This window comes from Anabrus simplex, chromosome 1 (assembly GCF_040414725.1).
Source record: "Anabrus simplex isolate iqAnaSimp1 chromosome 1, ASM4041472v1, whole genome shotgun sequence".
Classification (NCBI taxonomy): Eukaryota; Metazoa; Arthropoda; class Insecta; order Orthoptera; family Tettigoniidae; genus Anabrus; species Anabrus simplex.
The window spans coordinates 890,657,486-890,681,166 of record NC_090265.1 but is presented as its reverse complement, the minus strand read 5'-3'; the positions used below and the strand labels follow the sequence as shown (position 1 = coordinate 890,681,166).

At 36.6% G+C, this 23,681-nt stretch overlaps 1 protein-coding gene across 3 annotated transcripts in view; it reads right to left on the bottom strand.

Moving 5' to 3' along the window:
- LOC136857706 (inactive histone-lysine N-methyltransferase 2E) overlaps positions 1-23,681 on the bottom strand; it is a 335,033-nt gene that overhangs the window by 231,597 nt on the left and 79,755 nt on the right. For all 3 annotated transcript variants that reach the window (XM_067136572.2, XM_067136570.2, XM_067136571.2), the window contains exons 3-4: positions 20,593-20,737; positions 3,671-3,836 (exon numbers count right to left, since the gene is read on the bottom strand). In XM_067136572.2, coding sequence (XP_066992673.2) covers positions 3,671-3,836; positions 20,593-20,737 — 311 coding nt within the window. The remainder of the gene's footprint in view (positions 1-3,670; positions 3,837-20,592; positions 20,738-23,681) is intronic.

The window sequence follows — 23,681 nt, the reverse complement described above, 5'->3', positions numbered from 1 at the left end:
TATTTTTTCTGTGCATGTTTGCATGTTTTGGCCTTTTGGGGAGAAAATTCATGCATAATGCATATTTTGAAAGTTTAAGATTAATAGCGAATAACTAGACATTTATATCGGATTATAAGACTTTTCTTCTGACCTTGATGCATATAGTATACTAACTTGCATGATAGTGCCTTTTTTTGAACATGGGTTTGCAGAATTTGGGACCGTACGTCCACGTTATTTGTCTATTATTGAGAGAGAAAGAAAATGTATTCCTGGTATACTACTTGACAACCAAAGTTAGATGCATAGAGGTCCTACAATAAAGTCAACCAAACACTTTCTTATCTGTTGCTTGAATAAACAATGACATAAGCGGGAAGACCCTGCATGTACAGCTCTAATCCTTAGAAATAAGGTATCCCAGCAAAAACTGAACCTTAAATATTGCATCACTAAAGGCTAGGTCTTTTTTTCGTCTAAGTTAGACACTACTGTGATGTCGCTTTGCTGAGATAACACCTTACAAACCTTGGTTTTGCACTGAATCCTGTTTTGTTCTCTTGGAATTTCCCACCCCGAACTCCAAATTCTCAATGTTCACACATCTGAGGCAAAAATAATTGAGTAAGAAAGGAGTTGGAAATCAGTACGCTTACACTTTTCAAATTGTAATTTGGTGTTGGACTGTGCAGTGAAGTGGTGGTGTCATGCCACCTGTTAAAAATCTACGAAGGAAAATCGTGTCTAAATAGAATTAGGCAAGTTAATTTTCGAAAAGAGATAACTTCAGGTATACTTCGTCCTAAAGTATGAACCTGTCACTTCTTGTGACGTAGAAAGATTGTTTTTTGAGTTCAGGAATGTTTTTTCATGTAAACAAATGAACTTAAATGAAGAAAATGTGGAGAAAATAGTCATCGTACAATGTTTCATAAAGAAATGAAGTGAATATATAACAATGTTGAACTGAATTTTGATAGTTCATATTTTCCAGTTTATCGTGCATGTTCCGCCATTTGATAGTGCATAAATGCATGCATATTTTAAGATTTGATAGTGCATGGAAATCCGGATTCTAATGATAATGTAACTATGACGTCAGTTGTTGCCACAACTCCAAGCAGTCAATCAGCGACTGCATGGTCTAATCAACACAGTCAGAGATGAGGCCCGCTACTACATACACAAATTCTGAGACAGTGGATACAGGGAAACCACCAGTGATAAACATCATTAAGAAACTTAATTACAGAAGGGTCTGCTGCTCTTCAGCCCCATTCATGTTGAATGATGAACATGAAGAAGTCTGAAAAGATATCTGTTCCAAACTTCTGGAATTGCACACAATCAGCATAAAGAGATCCAGAAAGGTATTTGTCCCAAACATCTCGAATGCAACACAAACGAAGGGGAATTTTTTTTTCACACATAGTGAAGCCGTAAGACTCCACCAAGCAACAAGAAATATATATATATATATATAAGCCAAATACCACTGATCACTATATCTGCATAGTTCAAACCATTAAATATATAGCATAAGAACTATGTTTCTACATATCAATAAACTTCACAAAACGGCACAGTTCAGCATTTTAATGAACACGAGTATTTATGTAATAAATGGCTAGCAACGCATCTGTGAAATGAACATTTTAACAGTATAGGACTGGATTCAATTCTAATTATTCACTTTTAAGACTGTATATGAACTTCATGTTAACGAGTGTATAGAATAATAGCCATCACTGAATACTGAAGACAACTCATCACCTATAGATGACATTTTATACTGACTCGCAAGTGTTATCTTGTTGTAAAAAAAAAAGTTTTTAAACTTAACATAAAATTGATATTAAGGAGTTAATTATATTAATATGTTGTTGTACATTTTTATATTGCCAAGTTTTTCTTTACTTATTATGCAGCTGATGATGGCGTCTAAATGAGCGCCGAAACTACTTCTGCAATAAAATATATGTTGTAAAAACCATGTAACAACATTGTATTATATTGTTTTGAAAAAAATGGAACCTACAAGATTTTTAGTTCAATTGTGATCTCGGTTCAATACAGGCAAATAACATGAAGTTTCTTACATTTAATGGACACGTCACTCAAACGAGACTGAATACGAACGGTTTAGGGAAATATAGGAATGCCCGGCCCTTCTCCTGTTGGGCAGTTTTCTTCTTTTCCCAAACATCATCAATGTCCCATTCCAGTCGCCTGGGTGTTGTTTCTTTTACCTGTACGTTAATATTATGTATTTACATGAATTGTACTTTTATTAGTACATGCTTCTTTCACTTCAGGTTGTATTGTCAGCTCGTAATGGGAAGAATACTTTTCAGTGTCTGTACTTCAAATCCACATGTCCAACTTACCTGATGTACCCTATCTGACTTTCCATTAAAAAATCTCACGCTGGAATTTTAGGTGAAATGACGATTTACCACAAATGAGTTGAACCAATAGCATGTATATTATATTTGATGTATCTTTTAAATATAAATGAAATGTAAATAATTTTTTTAATACCTGAATTTACGCATCCGAAGTTTTCGCCGGTACTTTTTGTCAGAAAAATGCATTAATTATGCGAGAAAATGTGGTATGCGTCACAGCTGAAAGATGTGGATACTTGTGTAGTTCCTGGATTTTTATTGTGTCTTCATTAGTAAGGCATATAACAACTTTTTCAGTATCCATAACTGGGCTGCGCAATATGACCACATGCTAGTCAACTTCACACGATTATGTTCCTCATCCGTACGTAGGCTATCATAAGACAAATATTCGCTACCCTTCACTGTATCACTCAACACACAATAAATTTCTGACTTCTGAATAGAATGCGAAATACAAGCACAAACAGGCTTTCTAGGTTATTCAGCAATACTAATGAAAACGGGAGAGCAAAACTGAACTTTTATTGAACGGCTTCCTTCCCTCCTGAGAGGAGGGCTTTATAATGTGTTGGAAATTTGTTTCTTTCACAAGGGATGACAAAGAACATTTTCAGGGCTAGGAAAAATGTGACGGTACTACGCGGTAATAGTGAAAATCTGTGACGCGATAAGCAAGATTTCTTATGTAGATTTAATACTAAGCAAATCAGGACTTCAAATTTACGACGTGTTAAGCAAGAAATCGTTTTAATGAGGAAATCCCTAACGAGGTTTCACTGTATATTCTCGCATCTGGTTAAATTTCAGAAAGGCTATTCCTAGGTAAATTTATAGCGAAAAGGTTATCATTACTCTACTAGCCCTTGAAATACTTTTATGATGCATATAAAGTTAAGTTAGGTTAGATGACTATTTGAATAAGAAAACTGAAACGTTTGCCACAGAAGCCACTGGAGTGATACTACTACAATTTTTCAGAACGAAATTTAACATACGCCTTCATGTTGTCTCAGAATTAGAAAAGGAACTAACGAGTAACACGTAGTATGTAAATCTGCAAAAAAGCTAGTTTTGAACAAACTGATTGCCGTTTCGTACCAATTTGAATGTGTGTTTCCCCCTACCAGACTTTTTTTTAAATATAAGAAATTGGATATGACAATTCGCTATAGCAGGTAAAAATGGATTCTTGCTATAATGGAGTTCTAATGTACTTCATAATTCCAGCCCATTCACTGCTAACAAACCAGTAAACATTTGTACATAATCATACAAACCAAATGCAACGAGTAACAGCATCTTCTTCTCCTTCCCCTTCAGGAGCAGTTTCTGTCTCCTCTCCTTCTGGTTCAACCTCTCGGCCCGGATTACTGCTTATCACACTATTCGTGTCATCGTCGTCATTGTTCCGGGGTGCATTACGTAGAGCCAAAAGGCCGCTTCCTACAACAAGCAAATTAATAAGGTACCCCTACAACACAACTAAAGTATCAATAGCAGTAGTTTTACATACAACATTATGTTTGTTGCAGCTATTTGCAACATTTCACGTGCTTTACCACATGTACGGCTCCAAAAATATAACAGCAACTCTGCAATATTTCCTGCAGATTGAATTTTTTGTGTATTTGATAGTGATGGTATTCGGAAAAGTAATGCATTTCATATATTTTCTGACAGTACATTTAATCCCTTCAGTACATTTAATCCCTTTTCAAATGATATATGTATGTCAACTTAATTCTTGGGTTTGTCCATCAAAGCCTATGTACCATTTCCTAATGAGAAAAATAACTGAAAATTGAGCTTGTCAAATTGGTGTGGACTGTACCAACAGATAGTAGTAAAATGTGTACCTATTCGTTTTGTATCCACAGATGTCCAAATTCCTACTTCTCTTCTGTGCAGGTCATCTCTCTGAATGTCCAAAGAGCATTTTTCTTGGTTAACATGGTTAGCTGCTGTGTCTATGACAGAATTTTGGATTGAAATATTCTTCTACAGAAATGGGTAGAAAATAAGATGTAACACCAAGTAAGGCTTATAGGATTGCTATTTTAAGTGACTGTGGAAAAAGCAATAGTGAAAGCACAGTGGAAGTACAGATGGAAGACAGTTGGTTAAGCTTTACGATAGGGGTGAAATCAGGAGCCACAGAAAGGGAAAACGTGGCACGAAACTGAAGTCTTCACCCAGATGCAACAGTGCTTTGCGTCATTTATGCTTAGAATACAGATTTCCTACATTGGAAGTGCTTAGAGAAAATGAGACGGAAATTTAGAAATTAGGAAATTTTTAGATTAGATATGTTACTTAAGGCAACATGGAAATGAATTGCTGAAGCTACCTGAAAGAAAAGTGAGGTGCCATTAGATCTGGTGCGAGAAAGTCAGCCATACTCTCTCCGAGTCAGACGAGCCGACCCTGAGTGAGTTAAGGAGGGCCCATTTTATGAGTACATATACGGCCAGGAAAGAAAAAGAAAAGAAGAACAAGAAGAAGACAATGATGATGATGATGATGATGTTACCATACAGTACAAACTTCATTATACACTGTTATAGCTTTTGGCGTTCAGTCCGCAAGGCTATGTGAATTTACTAATCGCCGCCACAATTCTCCATTTGTAACTAGTTCCGTGGCCTCATTTAGTTCTATTTCTCTTATCTATAAATTGTTAGAAACTGAGTATAACCACTGTTGTTCTGGTCTCCCTCTACACCTCTTACCCTCCACAATACAGTCCATTATTCTCCTAGGTAACCTATCCTCCTCCAACACCGAAGCTGGCTTATGCTTACAGTTACATCAATCAAATTCATTCCTAAGTTTGTCTTTATTTGATCATTATGAGTACTCTTCTACCATTATTCCCACGTTTTTTGTACCAGCAATCATTCTCACTACTTTCATGTCTGTTACTTCTAGCTTATGAATAAGATATCCCGAGTCAACCCAGCTTTTACTCCCGTAAACCAAAGTTGGTCTGAAAACAGACCGGTGTAAAGAAAGTTTCATCCAGGAGCTGACTTCCTTCTTACAGAATACAGCTGATGGCAACTGCAAGCTCACTGCATTAGCTTTACTGCACCTTGATTCAATCTCACTATACTACTATCCTGGGAGAACACACATCCCAAATACCTGAAATGATCTACCTGTTCCTACTTTGTATCCCCAATCTGGCATTCAATTCTCTTGGATTTCTTACCTACTGACATCAATTAGTCTTAGAAAGGCTAATTTCCATACCACACTAATTGCAGCTATTTTCAAGTTCAAAGATACAAGGAGTTTCAAAATGAATATCAGGGTTGTAAGGCTCTGTAGTGTTTGTTACATTGAACTTACCTTTGTAAATAATACATCAAGTGCAAGAGCAACTCAAACAGTTTGCAGTTACAGTGTTCAATGAGAGCACCATTCGTCACATGGCAAATATCGAGTAGATAGAAGATTTTGTCAAAACAACCTTGCTCACTGTGTCTGGAGTAATTGTTGCAACAGCTGCTTCAATCCTGCTTCTTAAATCGGTTAGGTCAGCTAGCAGCGGAGGTACGAACACGCGATCCTTGGCAAATCCCTAAAGGTAAAAATCACATGGCGTCAGATCAGGCGAATGTAGACGCTATGCGAAGTAAGCTCTGTCATCCAGGCCTTTGTGGCCAATCCAGAGGTCGTGAACAACGTCGCTTAAGCAATCATGTACCGAGTCACGCCAATGAGACGGCGCAACATATTGCTACCAAATAATGTTCTCCGGTTCCACTTCTTGTAATTGAGAAAAATGCCATTGTTCAAGCACATCAAGATAAGAAATACCACTTACAGTTGCTTCAGTGTGGAAGAAAGTCCCATAAACTTTCCGCAGGGATATGGCACAAAAACCAGTCTATTTAGGGGAGTCATGTAGCAACTGTACCGTCTTGTGGGGATTCGCTGATGGCCAAAGGTGCACATTATGAGTTTTCACATGTCCATTTAGTTGAAATGTTGATTCAACACTGAACACAACATGATCCAGAAAATCTTCATCGTCATGCAGCAAATTCTTTGCAAAGTTAGCACATAAACCATAGTCTGTATACCTTAGAGCTTGTACCAAATGTAAACGACAAGGGCATAGTTTTAAGCGCCTTCCTTAACCCGATGAGTGCTACGCCTGCCTATAGGCTGGCTGATGCGGGCGGTCCAGCACTGCTACGCTCATATACACACGGTGCACAAGAACTCAAGTGTAGGATTCTCCATTTGCATTTATATTTATAAAGAACTAACATTTATAAATATTTTATGCTAATAACCCCACCGAAAAGTTAAAAATCGTGGCTTCTACAAACTCTCCTTCCCATAACCGTGTTCGATCGTGACATCACCTGGAAAATTTCCTCTTACGTTGAGAAGATTTCCAAATATTCTTTCCACCTCTCCAGTGATTCCCTACAATCTATTAGGAGTTCACCTCATTTACACAAAACACTATTCATTTCCTTTTTCCCACCCTTTCTAAGATTAGTATTGTATAGAAAGGTTTCCGCGCTACTTGACCTAGCCTTTCCAGGTTATAACCAAATCTTCCCACGATTACTTCTCAGGTTCAACAACTATTCGTTTTGCTCTGTTTCTTCTATGTACTGTACAATCTGTCTGCATAACTCCTTATTTTGGAGCCATTTGTTATATGCCTTCTTTTTACACTTACAAGCTGACTCACAATAGCGTTCCACCAATGTTTGCCTTCTGGCCCATATTTACACACAGTTCTTCCAAAGCATTCCCTTGCTGTTTCTACCACATCATCCTTGTATGCCACCCATTCTCTTTCTATATCCTGAACCTGGTTACTGTCTACTGTTTGGGAACTTTTTACTAATCATATCCATGTACTTCTATCTAATTTCGTCCTGGAGATTTTCTACCCTTATTCATCTGCAGGCAGATTTCTCCTTCTCTATCCTAGGCCTTGAGATACTCAGTTCAGGTACCTGTTCTTGTCCTCCTTTCACCCCAGCCATATCCAGTATTCTACTATTCTTCTTTCTAAACAAAGTGTTATCCACAATCATTGAATTTCTCTCCAAAATCAATCAACTTATCTCCCTCGCTGTTTCTTTCTCCACATCCAAATGGACCAATCACTTCTTCTTTACCAATTCTATCATTTGCAACCTGCACATTGAGGTCTCCCATGACTATCACTTTCACATCAGTGGTTACTTTCTCGAGTGTCTCCAAAAATTCCTCTATAGTTTCCTTGGACACAAGTTTTGGGTGCATAAACTTGGATGAAATCTTTAACTCCTTCTTCCGTGCTCAGTCGTACTCTGATTATTCTATCATTAACGTAGAATACTCCATCCTTATTTTCATCCAGCATTTTGATAATCACTCCTACTCCATCCTCTGCCTCACCTCCTCCACTCCAGTATAGATCGTGTAATAACATTCTCTTTCTCCATAAAACGGCCCTTCACGATCAATAATATTGACAATACAGTATGATATTGACAACAATACTGATCGTGTAAAGTGACAAAAAAAAAAAAAGAGTATTGACGGTAGATATTGCCAATATTATTGATCGTCTAGGGGAGAACATTAATATTATTGTCAATACTCACTTGTCGCGCTAAGTACCTGAGGGTTAAGGCTAATCTTTCATTAACAGGGATGCATTCCCTCATGTTTGTATTCTGCCTTTTCGAAGCTGCCTCTGGATCAGTGGTAGAGTGTCGGCCCCCGGATTCTACGATAGCAGGTTCAAACCTAGCAGAGGTAGTCGGATTTTTGAAGGGCAGAAAAAAGTCCATTCGACACACTCCATGTCGCACGATGTCGGCATGTAAAAGATCTTTGGTGCCGCATTTGGTGTTTACCAGACAACATTAAATCTCAGCCATAGACGCCAAAGAGAGTTTTGGTTTACTCGGCCTAGAGTAAAACAGAACGTTGAAATTGACGAGCACACCGCAAGATAGCGCCAAATCAAAATGTCTGCACACGGTAGCCGAGGCCATACGATTATTATTATTATTATTATTATTATTATTATTATTCTACCTTCTCGAGAGTAGTTCTATCATCTGTAATAATAATATGAACGTCCTTTCTTTCATAACAAAATAATTGTGAAAATCTTCCGCGTCTGTCAATCTGATTTCTGTTAGTAGCCTGAAATGAGAATATTCGTCACGTTTTTTCAACCACTCTTTCATCCACCGATTTTGCTGAACTTGACAAATACTTTCTATAGCCATATTTATGTCTACACAACCTTTTTTTTTTCGATCGTCCATGATTTCAGAACACACAATGCCACAAAAATTCACTTGAAAAAACACTATTTCAATAGTCCGAATGGTGGGATCAAACGTACTGAGCACATTTATTGATACAATTATTGACAATAACATTGACCGTGTAGAGTATGGCGATACTGACAGTGATATTGACAGGAGTAAACAGTAAGCGACTATACAAAAGAAACAAATGGAGAACAGGAAAAATACTTCAGGATGCAGGCTTGCAAAGGAACTGATAAAAGGACCAAACAAGTAGCATATTAAAGAACTGTTGAAAGTCAGGAAAGAAAATATAAGATGGGTAGTAGGACTGTTGACAGGACACTGCCATCTGAAAAAACACCTACACAGAATTGGAGTAATAAGAGACAATATGTGTAGGAAATGCAATGAAGCAGGGGAATAAACTGAACACATACTTTTCGAATGTGAGCCGCTGGGTAGAATCAGACTCTCCATTCTAGGACTACCAGGTGAAGAGAGAGAAAAAAATTCAAGAAGAACCAATAAGAACAACCTGCAGCTTTGTGAAGGGAGCAGGTATATCTAGGTGGGAATGAAGGAAAAATATGGTAGCAAAAGATCTTAAGAGGTCGATGCTAATTAGGAACTAATATTTACAGGCCCCAGGAAGAATGTCCGGGCCGATGATCTAGATGTTAGCCCCCTTTAGACATCAAAACACTGCCCAGTTCATCTCCATCATGTACATAATTACCGAGAAACCAGTAAATTAAATTTTTTTTATGGGACTATACTAAATTTCACCCAACAGAACAACTAAGAATCGAGCGATAACTTTATTGTTGTATTTCTTTTCCAAATCGGTTAAGTACTTTTGGAGGTGTTAAAGGGTTTTGTATGTGTACGCATTAGACAGAAGAGAAAGCGATGCGCCACTGGCTGGTATGTTGTGCAACTAATTCCTTGTCAATGCGCCACTGGCTGTGATGTTACACGACTCGTGTACACGTACCTTGCCATTATCTCCAGCGAGCCCCAAGAAACAACAGTATGATGTACAACAGGCATCGTCAATCCAGAGCGAAATGCCTTCGGAGTCAGTTTGCTCCCCGCTCTCAAGGAATGAGAGCAGCTTAGCGAGCAAATAAGGGACAAAGTAGGGAAAGTGCATGACAGAAGGCCAGAGGTGCAATGGTATAGCACATCTTTCTGGACAGGGTAGACTGCGACGCGATATGCGTGAACTAATGTGAGGTGACAGTAGTGCGTTTCCACCTTTATCCTCACACCACGCGACGTTCAAGCCTGGTCAGTAGATGGTGCATTTACTATGGAAGAGAGTTCAGCATCAACCCCAACAAGTTTCAAACCTACCTGGGAAGAAGAGTATTTAATAGTTCAAGAAAAAAACACAGCAAAATGTTTAATCTACATAAAATAACAGAGCCTGATGGACTGATTCATCATCGCCGAGCCAAAACTACTAAGACATAAAGGAATGAAATTTTGGGGATACATTCATATTCCAGTGTAGGTGCTCACCATGGGAGGAATTTTATATATTCCGTTGCTAAGGGGATCCAAAGGGAGGAGGGGGGAGTTTAAATGTTTAAATGAGTATATCTCTATCTAAAAAACTTAACAGTTTACACATGTAAAGACTGGTATTTGAAATTTTCCTTGAAAATAAAGAAACCCATATTTTTTTATTTCTGGAAAATCTGCTTAAGGGGATGAAAAGAAGTGAAAAAGGGGTTGATGCTCATGATGATGCTTGTTGTTTAAAGGGGCCTAACATCTAAGGTCATCGGACCCAAAATCCTTTTTATGACGATACTTATACCACAAAAACAGAATATGATACAGACATGAAAATTGGTATTTAGTCTCTCCATTAAAAATAAACATGCATCCATTTTTTTTTCGGAAAATCTACTCAAGGGAGGGTGAAAAGAAATGAAAAAGTGGGTGAATTTTTAAAGCGAGTATATCTATAGTATATCTCAAAAACTTACAGACATGAAAAATTTTGTGTTTGGAATTAACTTTAAAAATAAAGAAACAATTTTTTGTTTGGAAAATCCACTTAATTGGGGGGGGGGGGAGGGAAGAAGTGAAAAATATTGAATTCTTTTCATGAGGATGAGACAAGTGTAATAGACTGATATAACAAGAAAGCAATATTTTTACCCATGGATAAATAATGCCAATATCGAGCCCAAATTATTATTATTATTATGACTTGTAAGGTATAGCTATCAAGTGTTTACATCCCTTTAGTATTAGTATTATTATTTATGGATGATCGTATTATTTGTGAGGGTATGTCATGAAACATGTGCTGTATATATACATTAATATGAGTTTAGTTAATGTAAGAACCCGTAATTAATAGTACTGTATAATCCCAAATACCACTCGCCACCGAATAAGACACGCAAACTAAATTTGAGACGATAAAATACGGAAAAAGATAAAAAAAATCCGATAACTTACATACCTATTTAATTTTCTTCAAATATACCACAAATATAAATTCAAACAGCTTAACAATTAATAAAATCATCACAAAAATCAAAAACAAAATCGGTCCAATAATCAGATCATTCAAATTCACAGTCGTCATAGGCTCATTTCTAAAGATAATACGCAACTTGATATATTTGAAGTGTACAGACTGGGAAAGTGTAGCACTGACATGGGTTCAGAATTATTTGATAAGATAATCAGCAATGTAGGAAACAAATGTAATTGTAGAAGGAGATCTGAATTTACCAGATGTCAATTGGGAAGGAAATGCGAACGACAGGAAGCATAACCAACAAATGGCAAATAAGTTAATATGGGAAGGACAGCTGATTCAGAAAGTGATGGAACCAACTAGAGGGAAAAATATCCTGGATGTGGTGCTGATAAAACCAGATGAGCTCTATAGAGAAATTGAAGTAATAGATGGTATTAGTGATCATGAAGCTGCTTTTGTCGTAGTTAAAAATAAATGTGATAGAAAGGAAGGTCTTAAAAGTAGGACTATTAGGCAGTACCATATGGCTGAGAAAGCAGGCATGAGGCAGTTTCTAAAAAGTAACTATGATCGGTGGAAAACGGTAAATTGGCTGTGGAAGTAAGGAGAAATTGAAGGAACTTACTAGAAAATTGAATCTAGCTATGAAGGCAGCTAAGGATAACATGATGGGAAGCATAATTGGCAATCATACAAATTTTAGTGAAAAATGGAAGGGTATGTATAGGTATTTTAAAGCAGAAACAGGTTCCAAGAAGGACATTCCAGGAATAATTAATGAACAAGGGGAGTGTGTATGTGAGGATCTTCAAAAGGCAGAAGTATTCAGTCAGCAGTATGTACAGATTGTTGGTTACAAGGATAATGTCTTGTACCGTTTTCATTGTCCTGATAACGGAATAAAAGTTGTCATACGACATTAAAAGTTTGCCAAGCATGGTAATGAGATCGCGAAGATTACGTAATTGGGCCATACATCTAAAAAGAACGCATATATTAAGTGAAATAGGCCGTGATTTCAGAATATATATATATATGATACGAACGTATAAAATCAAGGAGGCCATGCACGTGACGGCAAAGATGTTCATTTGGCGAATTAAGTATGCCTAGGTCGCGGAGTGAGACGGAAAGTTATAAAGGATCCATGCGGCCGTGATAAAAAAATAATAGAAGGTTTTTAAAATTGTTAAAAAAGAAGAAGTAGGTGAACAATAAAAAATCTTGTACGCAAAACTACCACGTAAATTTATCCACGAGAAAAAAATAATCCTCGCAGAAAGAAGAAGGAAGATATTTCAGTTATTAAGAGCTGAAGAACCTGCATAGTGAAGAAGTATTTGAATTACAACTATATCTGAACAAATATCGTGACGGAAAATCAGAGCAAGTTGAATAGTATCCGGACAGTAGTCGGAATATAGGCCAAAGGCAGTTACGAGATATCAAGTCAAATTTAACGCATTATAGGTTGATTAGCTGGATTTAAAAAATTTTAAAAGCTAATTTGATGATTTGAACTATCACAAGGAATTAACATTGAATTACTGTCTTAATAACCTGAATCAGAGATATAATCTAGATTCTCATTCTCAAGAGTATGGACGTGATATTAATTGCCATTTTGGAAATGTTTCTTTCACATATGACTAACGGCTACAACATGAGAGGCTAAATCGGAGATGGAGCCGACTTTCCGACGTAGACCGCCCAGCTGTTTCTACTATCCCGGGTCCCGAAACTACAACCTGATGGCGACGTAATGGATGTTGGAGACGATCTACGCAGTCCTAAGATGACAATATCGAAGCCTAACCCAGTCATCTAACGTCAGCGACCGCAAGTTAAGTTCCAAAGAATTACTTTATTATCTTGAAATTAATGTGTAGTAGATATAGTATTCATATATTTGTAGTGAACATTGATATGTTGTTTCTTACATAGTTCTTCGTGATGAAATCTCAGTCGATGTTATCTTTGCAATGAGATTATCCTAGTTGATTTATCATTATGGGAGTAGGTATTTCTTCCCGAGTTTACAACCAATGTCATAATACAGGAATGTTTATAATTGAACAAGGAGAGATTTAGAGTGTGATTTTCAAGCATTATGGGATTGAAACATCGTATACAAAGAGACATATCCCAGATTTAATATTTTTAAAGAAGATAGTTGATTTCTGAGTAACTAATATCCGGTTGCTGTTACGACGCGATGGCATGTGAGTAAATATTAACTTGTTTAGTTTATATATGTGTTTCATTTTCAGGATAACGTGTTTATGTGTATTACATATGAAATCTAAACCAAAAGTGTACCGTTGCAGTACATTAATGATATGTTAAGATGATTTGCCGCCTTGTAGGAAATGATAAATGTTTACGTAGGGAAGTTATGATTTGAGTGGCATGTTGATGTGGATTTACGAATAATTATTCGCTGAGATATATTTGTGGGAGTAAATAATGATATATTATGGTAATTAATATTGGTAAATGGATAGGCAGATATGCTTATGGATAATTTTGGCGGTAAATACGGCGTATTACTGGCCAATGGTGATGTTTGACATATGCGGCAAGATATTAATATGGTAATGCGAGATATATTGGGTTAGTGGTACACGAATACAATGAAATACATCGTAGATTTCGTATGTGGGTTACCGTAAACTGTCTTCAGGTTAAATATCCAAATAAGAAATAAAAGAAGGGAAACTTGTTATCTTCATAGAGAATATATCAACGTTGTACTGAATATTATTTGAAGTTTGGTGTCAAGAATGTATTTAATTCATAGAACAATTTCATAATTTAAATCTTTACCACAATTAAATAAAATAAGTTACCAAATGCATTCCTACGGAATTTTTGATATCTGATTGGATATTGGTAAAACCATAAATCATGTTAGGTATAATTTTTATTTGAACTACGATAATAATTGATCTTTACACGATACCTACATTTAATTTTTAGATGTTATTTGAATATTTTAACCAAATGACATGGTCAAGGTGACCAATATTTCTCATTTAATGAACGATATATATTTGAAATAGCCATTTTGAGCTGATATATATTTGGAACTTACTTGCGATTGCTAAAGATATAACATCGGAAGAAACGCGTGTGATAATGACAGAATATCAATTTGATAATGATGAAAATAAGCATTTTTTTTTTTTTAAAGAAAGAAACAAGAACGGATGGACTTAGATTATGCATATTTAGTATCAAGTTTAATAAGGCTTAGGGACTTAGATTTACTTTTTAACCCAAAAATGTTATACTACGTTTTCAACCGATAGAATATGTACTTTCGATTTATGTAATTAAGAGAATTTATCTATTTTTGTGATGCGCATAATTAATGCAAGAGGAATAGTTGAATCAGGTCGAGGATAGATTAAAATTTAAATTTAAATATTTTTTTATAGAGAGGAGGAAGATAATTGATGTCGATAAATATTATCAGATTTTCTTTTATGATTCTAGAATCATGAAATAAATTATAGATTATCCAATTTAGATGTTATTATTTTAGGAGATAGGCTAATATTATGATATAAATGATTTTGAATTAATTCTTTTAAAGAAAATATTTTATTTATTTTCTTTTCTTCGAATGACTGGACTTGGAAAACTTGATAATGATTCTGGAGGACAAATGGTATCGATGGTAATTTATTTAAAAAGAAATGTGGTGTCCCAGTTGACCTCACGTAAAAATTATACGGTTCACAGATGCAATTTAATTATCCCTGAGAGGTGTCGCGAGGCAATTTAAGGATTATCATATCAATAAATCTGATAAGAAAAATGAAGATTACGATATCGCTTAAATTATATGATGCAGTAACTGTTTATACAATGAATATTAGAAGTGAGCATAGCTACCAACACTTAGCATCATTTTTATTAAATGCATTGATCCATTTAATGATCTGTAGAAGTGATGGATGGTTGAGGGGAAAATAGCCGGAGCAATTGATAGGTCGCCCAATATGGTGCAAGAAAGAAACCCCCTCAGGATGGTGCAGTCTAGATAGGGGAGGTGAGAAATACTAAAGAAGTATTAAAATTTTCCCATGATAACAATGACATTTACAGTGAGATACAAAAGTTGAAAACTAGAAAAGCGGCTGAATTTAATAAGATTTCTGGGGATATACTGAAGACAATGGGTTGGGATATAGTACCATATCTGAAGTACTTATTTGATTATTGATTGGTTGAAGGAGCTATACCAAATGAATGGAGAGTTGCTATAGTAGCTCCTGTGTATAAAGGAAAGGGTGATAAGACATAAAGCTGAAAATTACAGGCCAGTCAGTTTGACATGCATTGTATGTAAGCTTTGGGAAGGCATTCTTTCTAATTATATTAGATATGTTTGTGAAATTAATAACTGGTTCGATAGAAGGCAGTTCGGTTTTAGGAAAGGTTATTCCACTGAAGCTCAACTTGTAGGATTCCAGCAAGATATAGCAGATATCTTGGATTCAGGAGGTCAAATGGACTGTATCGTGATTGACCTGTCTAAAGCATTTGATAAGGTGGATCACGGGAGACTACTGGCAAAAATGAGTACAATTGGACTAGACAAAAGAGTGACTAAATGGGTTGCTATATTTCTAGAAAATAGATCTCAGAGATTTAGAGTAGGTGAAGCTTTATCTGACCCTGTAATAATGAAGAGAGGAATTCCTCAAGGCAGTACTATCGGACCTTTACGTTTTCTTATATATATAAATGATACGAGCAAAGGAGTGGAATCAGAGGTAAGGCTTTTTGTGGGTAATGTTATTCTCTATAGAGTACTAAATAAGTTACAAGATTGTGAGCAACTGCAACGTGACCTCAAAAATGTTGTGAGATGGACAGCAGGCAACGGTATGTTGATAATCGGGGTTAAAAGTCAGGTTGTGAGTTTCACAAATAGGAGAAGTCCTCTCAGTTTTTATTACTGCGTTGATGGAGTGAAAGGTCCTTTTGGGGATCATTGTAAGTACCTAGGTGCTAATATAAGGAAAGATCTTCATTGGGGTAATCACATAAATGAGATTGTAAATAAAGGGTACAGATCTCTGCACATGGTTATGAGGGTGTTTAGGGGTTGTAGTAAGGATGTAAAGGAGAAGGCATGTAAGTCTCTGGTAAGAACCCCAACTAGAGTATGGTTCCAGTGTATGGGACCCTCACCAGGATTACCTGATTCAAGAACTGGAAAAAATCCAAAGAAAAGCAGCTCGATTTGTTCTGGGTGATTTCCGACAAAAGAGTAGCGTTACAAAAATGTTGCAAAGTTTGGGGTGGGTAGAATTGAGAGAAAGAAGGAGAGCTGCTCGACTAATTGGTATGTTACAAGTCATTAATCTCATTTTTTTGTTCCGTATTGACAACAGTGATTACATTCAATTTACAAAGTATACATTTATTATTCACCTATTCAATACCTACAGTACCACATTATGTGGTTAAATAATCATAAAAGATTGAAAAGTTGTGGACATGTTTCGCCCTTCTTATTGGGCATCATCAGCACATTAGCTAATCTTAAAACAAACCATTTTATTAAGAATGATTACACTATTGTTTATGAAAAATTGAGATGAGGTATGTTGTGATATTAAATTTTTTTTTTTGAAACAGTAAGAATTATGACACTGGAAGTACAAGCACATGTTAAAATTATTGTAGTATATTTTACAATATTGTCTAAAAAATTATTTGTAATGATAAGAAGTTTTTAAAATCGGCATGTATCTGGAACTGAAACAGATCCTCTTCTTAGTGAAAGTCAGTAATATTTGCTGCGGTCGCTGTTAGTATGTAATAATATATTGAACCACATTAAAAAATTAATCTGCAGCTCCATTACTCCTTGTGTCATGCCAACAAGTAAGATAAATATGAAGGCTGGGAAAGGATAGCTGTGCTAGAAGAACTTAAAAACAACACATTTGAGGAGGTACGTAAATTTCATACTATCCTACTCAACGTACCAGTGTGTTGTATTTCATTATTTTGAATAGGAGGATATGCATTCCAGTGAACCTGCTAATCGGGCCAGCTCCAAGATTGTTTTGCATATAGGGCGTGCTTTTCGAGACCCTTCACTGAAGGTACGTTTGTGAAAGAGTGTATACTTCTGGCAGCTGAGGCAATGTTACAGAACAAGTGGATGATTTTCAATCTATTACCGTACAAATATGCATAAGTTACGATCCTCATTTCAGTGTTGACGTTTAACGAATAATGTAGAGTTTGAGGGATGTTCCACCACTCAACACATTGCAACAATTTATTAAATTATAAGAAGACCGGTTTCGACTCCCATGGAGTCATCATCAGTTCTTGGTGATGATTGTTATCAGATTTCCCTTAATTTAATTTTCACCAAGAACTGATGATGACGCCATGGGAGTCTAAACCGGTCTTATAATTTAATAAATTGTTGCAATGTGTTGAATGGTGTAACATCCCTCAAACTCTACATTATTACAAATATGCGACTAATAAAAGATCCAGCTAATGACTTTCATAGTTATTTATGTAGCATCACAAAGAATTTAATAGCATATCCAACTGACAATAGACGACAGCACAGATATTAAGGACACCTCCCAACTTGCTATTTTAATCATAGGTGTAAACAGTGACCTTGTGGCAAGGGAGGAACTTTAATAGTGCCAATGAAACAAACCACAACCGGTTTTGATACACTTGCATGTCCCAAAGTGACAGTGGAGTGTTTCAGCCTCCCATGGGAAAAACTAGTGTCCATAACAATATATTGGGCAGCTGCAATGTGTGGGAAGAGTACATAGGACATTTCCAAAACAAATTAAAAGAAATGAACATTCAACATGATCTTCTGCCTGTGCACTGCATTATATGCCAAGAAAATCTAGGTTCAAAGTAGATCAAACTTGGAACTGTCAGGGATGTAGTATCGGAAACGACTAACTTTATCAGATCAAGGGGACTGAACCACAGAGAATTTCAAGACTTTTTTCGTGACATTGAAAGAGACTATGGTGATATTCCGTATTGTACAAACGTGCGGTGGTTAAGTAGAGGAAAATTTTACATCGCTTCAATGCTCTGAGGAAAGAAATAGCTCTCTTCATGGAAATGCACAATGAACCACTAGAAGAACTGAACAATGGAAAATTGATACGAGATTTGGCATTTCTGGTAGATCTCACCAGCCACCTCAATGATCTTAATTTCTCCCTATACGGTAGAGATCATCTTACCATTATTCACCTCTTTGACCGTGTTAAAGCTTTTAAGCAAAAAGTACCACAATGGGAAAATCAGTTCGTGAATAAAGAAGCAACACATTTTCCCACTTTAACTGCAGTGTTCTATTTAGCTCCAAACTATTCCAGTAAAACAGAAGAATATAAAGAGGTTTTAATGTCACCATATGACGAATTTGAGAGTAATGAAATGTGTTTTGCGCCTTGCCAGTACGTAAACATTGATACACTATTACCTAAACAAGCCCGAAGGTCCCTTGAAGGAGGAGTACACCAGTGATACGTTTCAGTTCGTTTGTTTGATTTCTTGTCATAGTCATAAATGCCATACAAATATTGAGATGTTAATGAGAATGCAAAGAATGTGTACAAATCACATTAATTGTATTTTCTTTCGGTAAATGTACGTGCTCCAGTTAATCATGAAAATGTATTTATTCAGGACATATTGCACACTGCTGTATATTTCCTTTGTCAAAGAATAATTTTCTTGCCCTGTTATACTCTGTAATCTGTGTCCTGTTCGTCTCGCATGATCCATGCTCCAGATTATCATCATCATCATCATCATTATTATTATTATTATTATTATTATTATTATTATTATTATTATTATTATTATTATTATTATAGCTGTTGTTCATATGGTAACATTTCAGAGCAGCAAGTAAAGTACAAGGCCACGACATACAAACCACCTGTCCACTGCTCTCGTCACATGACAGCCGTCCTGAGGGGAGCAAGTAACACTGGCTCCCTAGAGCAACTACGTGATAACATCTGATGTACAGCATTTCAGAGTATAACAAAACTTTTGCTTAATTGACGTTGAATTTAAAGAGATGAGGTAACAGTGAAATTATAATACTTGAAGTGCTCTACTGTCCTCATGAATACACTACATGAAATGAAATCAACAACTTCAATATCCAACGAATGACTTGCAAAAAATATGTGCAAAAATAAGCAGAGAAAGTTATTTTTGGGCTCTTTGGTCCTCCTTAAAGCCAATATGTCAGATTGACGTACTCATAACAGGCAATGGTCAAGATGAGAATAAAATATCTCTGGTATGCTAGCATACACCACTGTTTAGACAATGCAGTTCAGGTATTTTTATTTCTAGAAGCATTGTTTCATTTTGCCCCTTTTCAACCATTTCCATCGCTCATGGAAATGTAGAGTCACTCAAATATTTGTTGAAATGTATGTGTTTATCAACAAGGCATGAGTCACGCAGCATGCCCTTTAATAAGAACAAGTGGCACATCACTTTCTGTCTAATGCCTGTACATACGAAACCCCCTCTATCTCCAAAAGTACTTGTTTTCAAAAAAAGGGCGTCACTGAACCTCTCGCTCAATTCTTCTGTTGGGTGAAATGAGTGTAGTCCCATTTACAAAAACAAAGTTGCCATCCATTTCTAGATAATTATGTATGTGATGGAGGCGAATTGGATAGTGTTTTATGAGCCCCGTAATACAATTTAAGAATTTTAAAACAGAATGTTTGTATCATTTACGGATCAGAAGATATCTGAGCTGGACAACTTAGCTGAATATTGCTGTATATCTTTGAAAATCAACAAGACAGCTTACCCTACTCTGCAGGACACACAACGGGACATACATTGAATGTCTGAACAAGAGATGTAATAAATAGCACAAAGGAAGCAAGAAATAAACAAAAAGAATATATCTTTAAATTGAGATAATTCTGGTCGATTGGCAGATGAAAGTACACTACTCCATAAGAAATACAGCTGTGTCTCATGTCAAATTCTATTTACAAAATTAGGTTTTTCTTCAATATCCTCAACAGCCTCTTCTATTTCCAGCCTCAATCAATCTGAAGAAATTAAACTGCAAATATGCAAAGAAAATCTAATACCATAAAATGAGCTACAAAATGTCACAGAAATCACTGTCTTACCATAGCAAATACTTCTTCTTTCCACAAAATGCTTGTTCCATTAATGAACACCAGGTTGAAATGCTACATCAAAAGAGGCATGACAAATGATACATAGCATCAAGATGGTTAAATGAGATGCATAAGGTTATAACTTGATATTTCTGACAAGAGAATACATTCTATTTACAGTAGAGCATTCCTCCACAAATTACAGATAAACTTACCAAAAGCATATGGTGCAGATCCTTGGGTTAGGCTGTTATTCCCAAGTCCTAACCCATTCACAACAGAACTTGCTTTTGTGTGCGTAGGAGAAAGAGGAGGAGATGCAGGAAGAGCAGCTACATAGTTGTGATCTTGCAATACAAACTGAAAAGAGAAATATATGACATACCTGAAGTGACTTGAGTCAGAATTTAATCCTGCAAACTTTAATGCACAAGGAAAACCCCTAACAAACTGTGCTACAATCCATTTTTCTCATAAACATGGGATTGTAAATGAATATTCAGAATAGTATACTGCACATCTATTTAATTTTAGCGTGAGAACTTCACTTCATTCTATGTCCTATGTCAATGAAATCATTAAAGAACTACACATCTTTTGTTAGTGAATAACACTGCTACTTTTGAATATCACTGCAACTTTAACTACAGCTATGAATATAAATAAAACTAATGTCCTTCATTACTGCTACTCAAACAATTCCTGACTGATTCTACATCACTCTTATCTCATCCAACTTACCAAAAATCAGCTGCGTGCCCAAGAGGGGGGTTCATTGTCCCTACCCAGCTCCAGACTCCCAAGATTCATAAGGCCAACAACATTGGACATCCCAATGCTTCCAGCCAGCCAATGTTTTTTCATAGAACCCACCACCTGTAGACTCTTGACACCTACATTCATGACACTAATCACTTTCTTAACATGTTTTGCCACCCTTCACTTCAGACTGTAATCTCAATTGAAATCACCTCTCCGTAACCCATCATTCCACTCACTGAGGGACTTGACATTAACCCCCCCCCCCGACTAAACACAACCTAATACCCTCCATTGCAATTCCTAAAGTACCTCGTACATTTTTACCCACAACTCTGTTCAGCTTCAGGGGCCAATTATTCCATCAGATTCAAGGCACTGACAGTGGGTCATCAGTACGGCCCTCCCCTATGTCAATCCCTTCATGGGAAAACATTTCATTTTGCTGCTGCAGAATCCTTCCAGCCCACACTCTGGAAGAGGTTCATCAATGATATCTATCCCCTGTGGCACCTTGACCTATACCTCCTCGACTCCTACCTTCACCACTTCAACTCATATTAAAATGTATTTCACTAGTCTAATATCCCCACTTCTCTCCCTTTCTGTCACCTTGACCTTCACCTTCACGATGATAGAATCAAAGTCTCTGTAAATATCAACAGTACTTGAACTATTACAATTTTCACCTACACCAATGTCTGCCTCCGTAGCATAAAGACTAGCGTTATTAGCTGCTGTCCGGGTTTGATTCCCGGTACTGGCATGAAGGCTGGTACGTAGTTAAAATGGAACATGCAGCTCACCTCCATTGAGGGTGTGCCTGTAAAGAGCTGCACCACCTCCAGATGAGGACAAGGGTGTACCTTTACTTTAACCTATAGCACTTCAAACAATTACAAACAATTAAATTAGCCTTGTTATCTGGGGTAAAAATATTTCTCCACCCTTAACCCATTCCTTCAGCTTGATGGATCTGTCCATCCACACATTCAGAAGTTGTTGACCACTTTAGCAGAGGGTTCTGTTCTTGGACAATCCTAGCTTCAGCACATTATCTCGCTTTGCAAGGCCTCAAAGATTGCTGTAGTAGTAGTCACATTGTTGAACCAACACATGGCAGAAATACTTCATTTTATCTTGATGAAGGTTCATACTACAGAATCATCATCATCATCATCATCTTGAATAGTTTCCAACCATTGACCAAGTATGTTGCTGGTATTTGTGAACATTTATAAAAACTGAAAAATGGAACGAATCCTATGAACTTGTAAACAAATATGAATTGTCACCGATGACATTTGTTTTTTGGCTTGAAAGTGATGATGGAAGAAGTTACGAATCTTCTGATGATCTCTAATGTGGCATTAAGTACATCTGAACACATTCAATCGGATTGCATCTCAAACAAATAGAAAACGGAACTGAAACCGAGAGCTGTTTGAACAGTGTATACAGAGTAAAAAGCATAACCGACCTCTTGCCACGTACTGGCCATCATGTCTGGGGTGATGGTTGCCACAGAAGGGATGATCATAGCAAGCAAGCACCATTTCTTAACTCAGATTAGATCATAACAATAACAGCTAACAATCATAACAATTAAATCTCTATCTCAAAGTTTTATGCATGCCGTGAGCGCTGTGGAGGGTTGAACTTGGAGTGACCGAGCAGCGGCCTTGTCCCTGTCGGTGCAGTGCAATGGCGACGCCACAACAGAAGGCTCAGTGTGTTATATGGCTCACATATGCTGGATTATTACAGCGGAACTTACGATGCAAGTATAGTGGTGATGAGCCTATGAACAAAACTATTCATCAATGGCTTTGTGCTAAGAAACTGGAAGTGTTTTGAAACAAAAGTCACCAGGTAGGCTGTGTGTGCCTGAAGTGAACAAGAAACATGTAAAAAAAACTTAAGACTACTTCTTTTAGGACATGTAAAGAATTTTGTTTATGCGGAGAAGATCCAAGTCGTCAACCATCTAAGGCAAAGAAACAACGCTTCTGTAGCAACCATAGCCCCAGATATGCTGGCCAGGACATGAGAAAAAGTCAATTACTGTTCGAATGTATGCGTGGCATAAATGGAGCACATATTCAACTGCACTAAATTGTAAAGGAAACTTAACAACTTTACCTTTCAAACCATGCGTAATACATTATCCTTAATTTCTAATTTCATTAAAATGTTTAACTTCAAAACCCCCGAATTCTTTTCGTAGAACCAAAGTGGCTTCACATTTTAAGAGCTTAACACTGAAAGTCTGTTTCACTGAGTTGCTTTTATAATTCTCGTAATGACAAAATGAGTACCAATTCCTTCGGCTTCAGGTTGTTATGAAGAGAGAAAAGTTCCAGCTAAGAGACCGAGCACTACTGATATCACAGGAGAAGGGCATGAAATATATTTTTATAGCTGTATCCGGCAGAAAAAATAAGGCTGCAAAATGCTGTTCAAATTCTAATATCAGATGCAATATTATTCCGTGTGATGCAGGTAATAGAAATTCAGGATGCAGTCTGAGAATTTCTGGTAATAA